The sequence below is a fragment of the Artemia sp. Qi Xiang Cuo genome, chromosome 1, assembly GCF_049724085.1.
Source record: "Artemia sp. Qi Xiang Cuo chromosome 1, ASM4972408v1, whole genome shotgun sequence".
Classification (NCBI taxonomy): domain Eukaryota; kingdom Metazoa; phylum Arthropoda; class Branchiopoda; order Anostraca; family Artemiidae; genus Artemia; species Artemia sp. Qi Xiang Cuo.
In genome coordinates, this window is record NC_142794.1 from 65,008,892 (window position 1) to 65,021,387 (window position 12,496).

A 12,496-nucleotide genomic window follows, 5' to 3' on the forward strand; every position below is an offset into this window, starting at 1 on the left:
GAACCATTAAAAACGTAGGACTGCGAAAACGCAAAATAACAAAACTTACACTGGGAACATAGAACCCAACTATTGAAATTTGTAATTATGTGTCTAACTAAATCTAATCAAGCATTTCCAGTTTTCGTTGGAAATATACATTTCAAGCCCGGACCAAAAAGAAGAAAAAGAATGTTTTTGCACAAAATCGATTTAATAATAGTAGTTCACATGCTTATAATTTCTATAAAGAAAAGCATAAAAACTAACCTGAAGGATTCTATTCTTTTCTTTTTCTTCTTCAACAACTGTGTTCAATGCAATGAGGTTTTCTTTTAGGTTATTTACCTCATTCCTCAATGCAGTAATTTCTTCAAGAGCCATCTTTTGAGCACCTTCTGCTTCAACTGAACTTCTTGAAAGAAAAAAAAGAAAATCGAATGGGGGCAACTGTGGCTAATAAGCACAGACAAACTATAAGAAGAAAGCAGCAACACAGCAAACAGTGATATGTTCAACAATTATTCCAAGCACGGCTTGTTCGCATGCTTACAAAAAAGAAGAAAAAACAAAGAAAAAGGCAAACAAATGTAATACAACAGATGACAGATAAAGTACAAAATATTAGTTACAATCAACAGAAATACTGTCCGGAAAACTACCTGGGAGAGCATCCATCAGGAATCGACACTTAGACCCAGGGACTAAAAATTTGGGCCAGAGGCACCAATTATATCTACAAGATTTGCTAATTGCCTAAGGCTCGTAGACTCACAGCTGAAAGATGAGTCACTTGTGTGACCAGAGGATGTTCTCTTACAGTCTGGTGTCGTGGATCTAAGAAGCATTGACCGAAGATTCATTTGGCGGATTAGCGTGTTCATCTTGTGTCGCTACTGCTCCCTGATTGGTCAGAGCATTATAGGACAGATCCACCCAGAGGTTACAATACAAACATTGTGCCTTGCTTTTTGTTTTATGCACACGGCTGCCAAATGGACACATTTTATGAAAGAAAAGTGACTCATTTAAGAAATTTGGGACAAGGGCAAAAAAGGGATACATTATATAAATTTGTGTCAAAAAACTAAATAGTTCCCAATTGGATATGTATTTTGGTAAATAAAATGTCTCTTTTCACCCAAGTAATGCCTTTTTTCGGTATTTTTGTTTTGAGCATCCAGGTTTTTCTAGAAATGTCGTAACTAAGGAATTTCTCCAAAGTAAAGGATTTACATGTTTATATGAGTTGTTTTTTTTTTGGGGAAGGGGGGGGGGGCATTTATATAATTCAGTAACAATAAGGCGGGTTCCATCGCACATCCCCTCTAAAATATCTAAGTTACGCAAAAGCATAGCTATTGAATTTTTCTTTATTTTTGAGTTATGGGGTGGCAAATCTGCAGTATCAATTGTATTGAAGAATTCTGGAGTGAATTCAATTCCTTCTTTCTCTTTTTCTTTTTTCAGAATCATAACTTTTATAAGATTTGCATTCTCCTGGGAGGCGATCAACAATTTTCGCATTTATTTTACTAACTTCTTTGCTGAGCGAAGCTAAAATAACGCTATCCTTCATTGAAATGAAATTTTGATTTGAAGGACATTCTTCAAATACTTTTACAAATGAAACTCAGAGAGGAAAGAAAATAACAACATGAAAAATAAAATCAAAAAAGGTGAAAAACAAGGATTTTGTCAGCCAGTGGAAAACCATGAAGAAGAAGAAATAAGCAAATATTTCGACAAGGACCTCCGCCAAGCCGTCCTCAGTGTCAAAAAAAAAATAAAAAAAAAACGAAAATCTAACCTTTCGAAGTTTACCCGACAAAGACAGAACAGACACTAAATAAAAACCAGGCAGGAATCAATGAAAAAGAATTTACCAAGATGATTGAGCAAGAATCCTTTGCCTTGCAATAGTTTTAGCTGGTCTACAGTTTCGGTTTTCATTAGATATGCAAATAGGTTCTTTTAAGTTATACCGGGTGAAAATATTGATTGAGTCCTTCAAAATTAAACTATCGTAAATTGAGCTTAATGAAATATCTCCAGTATCTCTATTTATTGCAAAATTTTGGTTCATGTATTTTTTTTATCTCAATTACCTCTTTAAAAGTTTGTGGTAGGCAATTTACAGTTGATATTAAGGTTGCCTCGTTAAAAAGAACCAGATGGGTCGGATTTACGAAAATATGCGTTATTTTTTAATCTCAGGGACTTATCTATTGAAATTTTGTGCTCATGCAAACGTTCACCTAGTTGTTGATGGGTCCAACCAATGTAAAATTTCCCACATGAACACGGGATTCTGTAGACACCACTACCCAGTATAGGATCAGTTTTATCCTCTCCTTAGTTGAAAAGGTGCAACTTTTTGTTCGGTTTTGAAAGAAACAGAGAGATTATGTTTTTCTTTAAAATTTTCCCAAGTTTATCGCCAAGTTTCGGGATGTATGGTAAAGTGATGAAAGTTTTTTCTCAATTGCCGGGGTAACTGAATCAAGCGAGATGGGCTCCCTATTTTGTTGTTTTATCTTTTTTAATCGTCTATCTATGATATTTTCAATAAGTTTGATTGGGTAACCATTGCAGAAAAGAATATCCTTGACATGGTTTAATTAAGAATTTATATGATCACGGGAGCATATTTTAAAAAATCTGTCGACTAAAGAGGTTATTACGCCTCTTTTCACAGAAGGAGGGTGATGGGAAGAGAAATGTAGATATCGATCATTATGAATCGGCTTTCTATATATAGAAAATTCAAGGCTAGTAGTAGTTTTTATAATCAAAACATCCAAGAATGGCAGCTTACTCGAATCTTCGAGTTCCATTGTGAACTGGAGATTCGAATACAAAAGAGTTCAAATGTGCCAAAAAATTTCTTAGAGAGTCTTGTCCATGTTCCCAAACTGAAAGGGTATCATCAACGAAACGAAACCAGATAGTGTTTTAAGTGGAAACTATTCAAGCAGACTGTTCTATGAAATCCATGTAAAAATTTGCCAAATAAGGAGAAAAGACAGCAACCATGGATAAGCCCATGATTTGAAGGGATATTTGTTTTCGGAATTTAAAATACAAAGAGAACTTGTTGCAAAGACGAACAAGGGTCATTATTGTATCAATTTCTAAACTTTAATAATCCAACCAAGCTGAATTTTCCTCTAATTTTCTTTGTAAGGCCTGCTCACATTTATGGACAGCGCATGAAGCGTACAAAGAAACTGCATCAAAACTAGATACTTTTCCCATTAAATTACCCCTGGAAATCATATCTTCCGGTAATTCGATTTCATTGAAGTCATTTGTGGGAAGATTTTCATTTTCCAGGTCCAGGATGTACTTTGCAAATGTTTCCTGTTCAGAATCGACCCGCATATTGTTTCTAAGAAAAATATTTGAAATAATTCTATTGACAACTTTTTTATCGACAATTCAAGTTTCACTCTGGTTGCTTCGGAGTTGAACTGGTAAACACTGTCAGATATCACCTTCAGCAACTAGAATTTTCCCTCTAAATGGCAAGTTTAGATGCGCAATAGACCGAAACAACCGATCCATATCATATAAACATACTTGGGTACCATCGGTGCTTCGTCAAGTAGGAAAACCTTCACCTAATTCACGATTTGGCCATTTCAGACCAAAATTTTGGAAAAAGTTTTTCTTGTGTTTGAGCATAATCCAAAAGTTTTAGCATAACCTAAAGTTAAAATGTAGAGCTACAAAGGGAAAAAGTCTGAATACTCAAGGAATGCCAAATCTTGTGCAAAATTTAAGAACAAGAGAAAAAAGAGTATAGTTTTCATAATAAAAACAAAGAAGATGAAGAACCAAGGGCAGTTTCCTGTAAAACTATTCCTATCAAAACTCTAGCATAAAGGGGGGGCTGGTAAAAACATGACAACAGTGAGATTTCTAGGTAATTCCTTTAGGTTGTTTCCAAAGGAGAAAGAGGCAGGCGTCTTTCTGACGAATTTCGAATGCTTTAGACGCTAAGTTTAAAGCTACGTTTGAACCAGGTTTTATGCTGTAAATTTAATCTGAGGAAAGCGGAACTTTCAAGCCAAAGGTATTGCATGTTGTTAGTCCAAATGGTAAAAAAGTCGATGCTATTCTTGTATAAGCCATACATTTTACTTTTCGATTTTCGCCACACAGAATGTGATACGAGGTTTTATAAACAAAGGTTTTACCAGTACCGCCTGGTCCATCGATGAAAAAATATTTCTTCCTAACATAATCAGGATCTTTGACAGTCTGTAAATATCCTTTACAATTTCAAGCTGTTTTCCTTGCAGAAGCCGACACATACTATCTTCAGTAGCATCTGACTCAGTAGAATTTAGAAATTCCAAGTTTTGGCCATTTTCGTTGGTCTCAATGTTGTCCATGCCATATCGTTCCACCCAAAAATAAAAATTTCGATCTTCTATTGCCATCGTATTTAACTTGGATGCAATAATGCGATATGCACGCTTAATTGCTCCATCACCAGGTATATTATTTCGTCGCGGTTGCCGAACAAAATCCCCTGCCAACTGACTTTTGAATCTTTCCCACAGACCTTTTGGAGCTGCAGGATTTCCGAAAACAGGAATCTGTGCAAAGAGCATTCGTATTACGGACGGCATTTTGGGCAGTGCCGATTCTTCTAGGGCCACTGTTTATCGTCGAATTCAAGGTCATAAGCTAAGCATGCCTGTTCTTTTTCTTAAGTTTTCTGTATTTTTCTTAGATAAGAGTCAATAGAGCTATTGCATTTTCTACACAAAAAAAAAATGTAGAAATTCGCTCACCTTTACACTGAAATTTTGTGAATACTTTAAACACGAGGACCAACCCCCCCCTCCTACCTTGCCTGGGTCCGGGTGGATCGGTAGTTCCAGAATCGTTAAGTTGACTTACTGACTGGTTACTAAGTTTCACTGCTCTATTTAAAGCTTATAGGAACGCGAAATTATTTCTGACTGGTGGATCAGTTGTAGCTGATGAATCACGAATATTTTATATTTAACAGAATGACAACGTGACCAATGTAAACTAGACTTGGTGACTTGGAGTCACCCTGAAACTCACAAACAACAGTGTGCACCACTTGCGTTTAGACAGTTGGATAGTATCACACTGTCCACCAAAATATGGATATTTTTAAATTATTAAGAAAGTAATAGAAAAACTTAAAGCAAACACTGAAAAACATATTCTAAAAAGAGCAACAATTAGCATTGTAGAAGAGAGTTTTGCTTAAAGAGCATGAGAAATAGATAAGAATCGACTGTTTAGCACTCTAACATGAGTTTAATGAGAATTTAAAACTACAAGCGTTACTAGTAAGAAAAATTAGAAAAAAATCAATGCAAACTTAGTATTAATTTGTTAGAGCTTGGAGCCATTTGGACATTTCCATAAAAGGTAGGCAGATTTATAAATTGCATAACAACTTGCTTATAAAGTAGTTAGCACTGCGATAGTATGCAGGTAAAGGCCTAGTTACAAAAAAGTAAATAAATATATTTGGTCTTTGGTCTGTGGCCAAATGCAAAACAAAAGTAAATAAAGATAAGGGAAAAAACTCAGCTAATATTTTAGATTAAGTTTTCAAAATTATCAATGTACCGTACTACGCATCGTTCAGACTATTCGCGCGAAATTCGCCCGACGTCGAGAGCGGGATTCAGCATCCGTCACACGCGGCCAAAAATCTGGAACTCAACTCCAGCATCAATTCGAGAATGCAGCAACAAGCGACATCTTCTAAGACTAGTGAAGAAACATCTTACGACAAGCTAAGCATTTTGTTTATTATTTATCTTTTTCGTCGTTGTAAAATTTAGTTAGAAGATGGCTGTTTATTTTCGTTGGCAATATTTTCAGCGCTAAAGTATTCCACCAGGCATGTGCGCTGTTTTGTGACATTTATTTATGTATGTGTTGTAAATAAAAATATTCTACTCTACTCATCACTGGGTAACACTAACTTGTCAGTTTTCCACACTCCTCTAGTTTTGCTCTTAAATAATTTTTTTTTTATTAGAGAAAAATGAGACAAAAACATTATATTAAAGAACTCTTATTCTAACCTGTATCTACTGAAAGTTGTGGGGAAAATAAGGCTTTCTTTCCTAAAATATTATTGATATTTTGGGCAAATATTTTAAAATTCTTATCAATAAAGAAACGTCGCTCTAAATTATCCAAAACCAGATTTACTGTCGTGGTGTCCCCCAGAAAACTTATAGCCTCTTATATACCTGTTTTTTTTTTTTTTTTTTTTTTTTTTTTTTTTTTTTTTTTTTTTTTACGGAAACATAGCTGTATCTTCTACTGAAACATAGCTTTTTTATGGGCCCCTGCCCTGTATGAAAGATGCTGGCAAATTTAGTATCGCCTAGGTCCGGATTTTCCGTTGTAATAGCATTGCTTAAATTTTACGGTCACTTCGGAAACAACTTTTGGCTCAAAAATAGACTTCTGCCTCTTTAGACTTTAGACGTAGCTCCTGCAACTACTTTCTTTTAAAGAACAGTGTTTCGAAACAAGATCCCCCCCCCCGTCCAAAATTTTTGGGGGGGAATTCCCTCTAGAAAAATTCTTGGCTTTTATGGATCAATTGAACTTGAGACTGTTTGATAGTATTACCTCTTACACTAAAACTACCCTCGAATGCCCCTCGGGCTAATACCCTGCATAAAAGATGCTAGCGAATTTAGCATTGCCGAGGTTCGCATTTTGTTTACAATAATGTGCAAGTTTAACTGCCATTTTAGAAGCAACAAGCTGAAGTTTAGAAGAGTGGCGCCAATTCACAAAGAATGGGGCGGGAGGGAGATATGGATTATTTTTTCAAGTTTTTACATGAAGATACAAAAAAGGAATATTTCTAAATCTTGGGGGGGGGGGTGATTTTTCAACGTTTAAAAAACAACAATGATAACCTACCAAGAAAAGTTTAGTTTTCAAGATCTAGAGGGGTGGGGCAAATGGGGAAAATAGAAGGTATAAATAGGAAGCTTTGTTAACATTTGATACTAAATTATATTTACGGAAGCCATTCAATTATGTTTAAAATCATATTCTATTCTCAAGTACTTAAACCAACACACCAGATTCTGTCAATATCAGCAAGGAATTATCTTTCCGAATTTCCTCAAATGTTTGTTTAAACGACCACGTTGAATTTGCCTCTGAACGATTCAAGTAAAACATCCTTATTGCAGATGTAAGTGACCACATATCAAGTGAGATTCAACCGTTAACTGGCAACTCCAAATGTAATTAAATAGCATAAAGTTTTCCATTTCCTTATTCCATATAGCTACGACTCAAAGGCTGTCCCAACTGTCAAAACCGACAAGGGTAATAATTAAATTTACTTATTAGGACAAGGAAGTTAACCTTACTTTGAATACGAGTAGAGTTTAAAGTTCTCAGTTTGTCTTCTAAATACAAATATAAGGCAACATGGTTACGAGATTCCTCAGCTTTATATCGTCAGTTGGGTATCAAATTGTCGTATCTCCATAATTGTAAATTTTCAGAAGAGCAAACAAAAACCTCACAACTTTTTTATTTCCCCTCTGATAACTGTAAAACAAAAACAGATTAATATGCATTGATATTACATATGAATCCGTTTTTGTTTTCAGGTTATCGGAGGGGAAATGAAAAATTGTTAGGTTTTTATTTGCTCTTTTGAAAATTTATTATTATGGAGATAGGACCTTTTGATGGTCGCCTGACGATATGTGCTCAGTTTTTAACTACCCTGTACAATTTTTCCTAGACTATGTTTCTGCAGTCATCCGATTTTAATGTTTCAACATCGGAGAAGAATTCTGTTATTATTCGACAGCTGAGATTCAGCTTTATCATCACTTAAATTATGTCTTTTAAATTAGCTATGCACATTTTTTTTTCATTGAAAAATACGTTGAAAATTCATTGAAAATGATGGAAGAAAGGAAGATTGTCCTTCTTTTCACCTGGTTTACATACATCTATAAGAAAAAGCCGAAGTAATATCATAATACTGTTTCAGTGAAAGGATAGGTTTTGATCTGATGAATTCAAAGACATAATTATTTTTTCCTTTCAGCGCAAATTACAGCTGTAGAAGTGTCGCAAAATCACATGTTTTACAGGGAACTTATGTCTTAAGAATATTTCTCATGCGCAAAAAACAATAAAATACAAACAATTCTAAAAAAAATCTCATTTTAATTGTCATCACTATCTAATCAACTTAACCAAATTGGTGTTGGAGCAGATCAGCAGTGAAACCCTTTTACATATAGCACTTCTAACTCTGAGCAGATTTTTATTTTATAAGACAGCCACAATAACGTTAATTTTATTAGTTACCCCATATTTACATAGATATTTGAATACTTGTAGCTTAATTTATGGTTTGGTTATGGCCAACGGCAAAACCGCTTAGTAATTAATAGCATGTTTAGCCGATTTAATAAACCTGGCTTATGAGCAAAATAAGCTTTAATATCACAACAAAAAGAATATAAACATAAAACATCAAACCATCGGCACCGAACACAGCTGCGCATACCTCTCCCTTGCTCCAGTCTGTTCCACTACCCCCTACTTCCTCTCATTAATTTCCTACTTGCTTTAACTGTTTTTAAGCGAAATCTCACCCCCCCCTCTCAACAGCATCCTGCTATCTGTTTGGCCCCGGATGTTGGGGAAAGTATAATTTTGGAAAACCTATCATCCTTTATCTGTACAATGTAACTCAATCATCTTAACCTTTCTTTTATTATAGATTTAGAAAGTGGGATCAAATCCTACACACCTTAATGAGTGGCCCACTATAAACATACCAAATTACGGTATCTGTACTATTTGTCCAAGATATTAGGAATCAAACAAAGGTGGAAGAGGAGTTAGTTGGTTACTTTGGGAGCCGGTGTCCTCCCCCCGGATAATTCCCCCACAGACAAAATTAAGCAGCATCAGAGAAAGTAAAAAATAGGTACCTCAAAATGTCGAACAGATGTCCTAAGGGGTAACAAAAAGACTAGATTTCAAAAATAGTTTTAGCACAGGAGCTGGTTGGCCTCCAATCAATTTCAACTTATAAATAGGACAAGAACTCTCGATTTCCGATCGAATGACCAACTTCCGAAGTTTCTAAGACCACGAGGGGGAGGCTGGGGATGAGGAAAGGGCAGCCCCCCTCCTATATGGATATTAATATTGCTCATTATGGGATTTAATGTTACTCTTTATTTTCATAATCACATCATAGACGAGAAATGTTCCCGGAAATTAAGAGGGATTACATATCAATTTCTATCTCCACCTCCACTCCTTCCTTAGAGCTAATTATGTATTTATCTGAAATCTCAGTGAGAAATAGGTGTTTTTGCGTCAAAATAAAAAATTTGAGGCATCTGGCCTCCTTCCTAAACTATTTGACCTTTGGCTAGTTTGAACAAAATGAGATTTACAAAATTTTGACCATTGTTGAGGAGAGGGGGCACATAAAAAGAGCAATGAGAGGAGAGCTGGTTGCCCTCCAGTCTCTCTTCAACTCCCTATCAAAGGTCATTCAAAGTTTCAACCGAATACCATCAGCGGTTGCTTAGATATTGCTAATGATGTTTTGACGTTAAAAAGCACGCTTTGAAGCATCTGCCCTCGTTCCTAACTATTAAACCTACTGAATAGTTTTAACAAAATAACAATTACAAAATTTTGACCATTGTTGAGGAGAGGGGGCACATAAAAAGGGTGAGGAGTAGGAGGGGACTGGTTGCCCTCCAGTTTTTCTTGAACTCCCCATCAACATACATTAAAATTTTCAACCTAATATCATCAGCCGTTGCCTAGATATTACTAATATTCCCTTTTCACAACCAGCAAGGTCAAAGCGTGTTTTGATTGTGCTTGGGACCCCTCTCAGCATTTCCTCATAGCTTCACCTTAATACTCTAAGCCTTTTCGGGAGATCCGGGATCAAAAAGGCACTCTTTTCTTAATAGTAAACCTTACATGTTAACGATGAGCAGCTTGCATCTTACATCCCTTGCACCGGGGCCGGCGCGAGAGGGGGGGGGGGGGTCAGCCCTGGAAGCAGAGTTATATAATCTTTGAACTAGTTTGAATAAAAAGACTATCTCGAAGGAGGGTTGTCAAACCTGGAAGCATGGCTATTTGACCTTTGGATTATTTTTAAGAAAATGGCTATCTCAAAATTTTGATCGGATGCGTTTGGGGAAAAACGGTGTGGGCGGTGTCTTGTTGCCCTCGAATCACTTTTGACTCTTAAAAAGGAACCTAAACCTTTAAATTTGTCATCGAATGAGCGCCCACCAAATTTTATGCAACTACACCTTCCATATGAAGGACCTCTGGGAAAAAACAAATAAATATATAAAACACTTATGGCTCTTTACTCTAGGCATCGCTACAGCATTGCCCCTGACTTAAACAGGTGAGTAGAACTTTCAATTCCCCTTCTAATGAATATCTGAAATTATCCAGGGGGAATATGGAGGGAATTATCCGAGGAGGCGCCTAGACCCGGTTATTTCCTTGGACTCGACTAGGCATTTTAATTTGCACAAAGAAACCAGGTTCATAATTAGGCAGAGAGTTATCAAACTATATCATTGATATCATGACTCTACATTCTCACAGCTCGTGTGGGAGAATCAGCTTTTGATAACATTGGTGTGTGTTTTTTTTTAGCATTTTATGTACGCGTAAATAGCGGTTTTCATTCATCGTTTAGAAGCAGACTTGGTTTAAAGCCATGAAGACACAGGATGAAAAAACTGCTTGAGATACAGTAAAAACCCATTTTCTGCAAACATTACCCAAATGAGCAGAGTGAACGCAGCAGTTCCGGTGTAGACCTTTAGCTTAGTGTTACCTTTAGTGGTAAAAGGTAAAGATAGACAAAACTAATATGTGTAATGAAGAATATGCTTGTAAAATATTGGCTGTACAAGGTTTTCCCGTTATTTTCACTCTTCGGTATTTATTATCATTTTCGGCCGAATTCCACTTTTTATGCAACATCTTTTATAGCGAGCTTTACAATATATTACGATAAATAAAAATATACCTTCGAACATTCATTCTTTCCGAGTCTAACTGAGTTTCAACAGTTAATTTTTCCTTCAGAACAATGTCCAATCTATTCTTCAACTCCCGGTTCTCCTTCAGACAATCACTAAATTCAATACTCTGTTTTTGATCACATTCTCGCTTTCTAGAAACCTCCGATTCTAAGAATTTGAGTTTTTCAACCATATTTCTCTCAGTTCTATCCGACTTTTCGCGACTTGCCACTAACGAATGCTGAAGGGACTCAATTTGTCTTAGCAAAGGCACCGTAGCCTCAGTGACAGATTGGCTACTTTCTTCGTGAGAGGATTCAAGGTAAGATAGTCGATCCATGAGGCTGTTCGTTTCTCTTCGATGCTCTTCCCTTTTTCTGAAAAGTTACAAGGGGTTGTATTATCTCACAATAAAAATATACTAGTTTCTTGTTGTGAAACAGGAGCTAATTAAATACAATTAAATGGGATTAAGAATAATACTATGTATAAGATTGTTGGTGGACAAAACACGGTATATTTTTTGAATGGGGGGGGGGGATCAATTTTTTACTGATCAGAAGGGGCATAATATACATCAGCGCTACATTTAAGTCAATTTTAATTTTTATGGAATCCTTTTGAACTAGCTTCAAAACTCCCCTCTCGCTTGCCCCCATGAGAGCAGGTCAAAACAAAACCCCAAGAACAAACACTACTACCAAACTGCTATTTAAGAAAAAAAACCTCTTATAGCAGTTTTTGAGCTAGAGATACATAACTAGGCTCAGCTCATCATCATCTTGGAAGCACCGACAATCTATAAACATACCTCTTCCAACATTTTGTCTAGTAGTTAAATGGACGATGGTCTTTAGGAAAAAGCAGATGATCATACGAGCACTCAGATTTTGATTATACAAAAGGATAAGAAATGATGTCAACGGGGGGGGGGAGGGGGGTAATTTCCACGAAATTTTTGAAATTAGCCTATAAATAGTTAGTAATTCACTTCATTTTGTTGAGGTTCCTCAGAATATTTGACCTTGCATCAACATTATGGTCTAATCAGAGCCGACGCTATAGTGTTGCCAATAGTAGAGCTATATTGCTTCAATGTATTATTATTTTCTTTTCCAGAGGCACTTTATATGGAAGCAGAGAAGGATCTAGGTTTTTGATTCAGGGAGGACACATATAGAATTTGCCACCCCCTGCCCCATCATCAATACTGTAAATATTACAATTTTCGTTTAGACTTTAGAGTGAAAAGTTGAAAGTATTTCATGGGAAAATAACGGTGCTGGTAATGTATTCATTACATACATGTTAACTATCAAAAGTGCTGGTTTATCAACTTAAAATTTGTTTCTACTACTTTTGAAAAATGTAAAATATTATTGATTTAAAAAAACCTAACTCTCAAATACAGCCTAAAGCCTAAG

At 35.9% G+C, this 12,496-nt stretch overlaps 1 protein-coding gene across 1 annotated transcript in view; it reads right to left on the reverse strand.

The window, feature by feature from the left end:
* LOC148956601 (TATA element modulatory factor-like) overlaps positions 1–12,496 on the reverse strand; it is a 220,073-nt gene that overhangs the window by 26,888 nt on the left and 180,689 nt on the right. Inside the window, exons 11-12 of the mRNA XM_089091366.1 lie at positions 11,078–11,449; positions 250–394 (exon numbers count right to left, since the gene is read on the reverse strand). Of these exons, the coding sequence (XP_088947492.1) occupies positions 250–394; positions 11,078–11,449 (517 nt within the window). The remainder of the gene's footprint in view (positions 1–249; positions 395–11,077; positions 11,450–12,496) is intronic.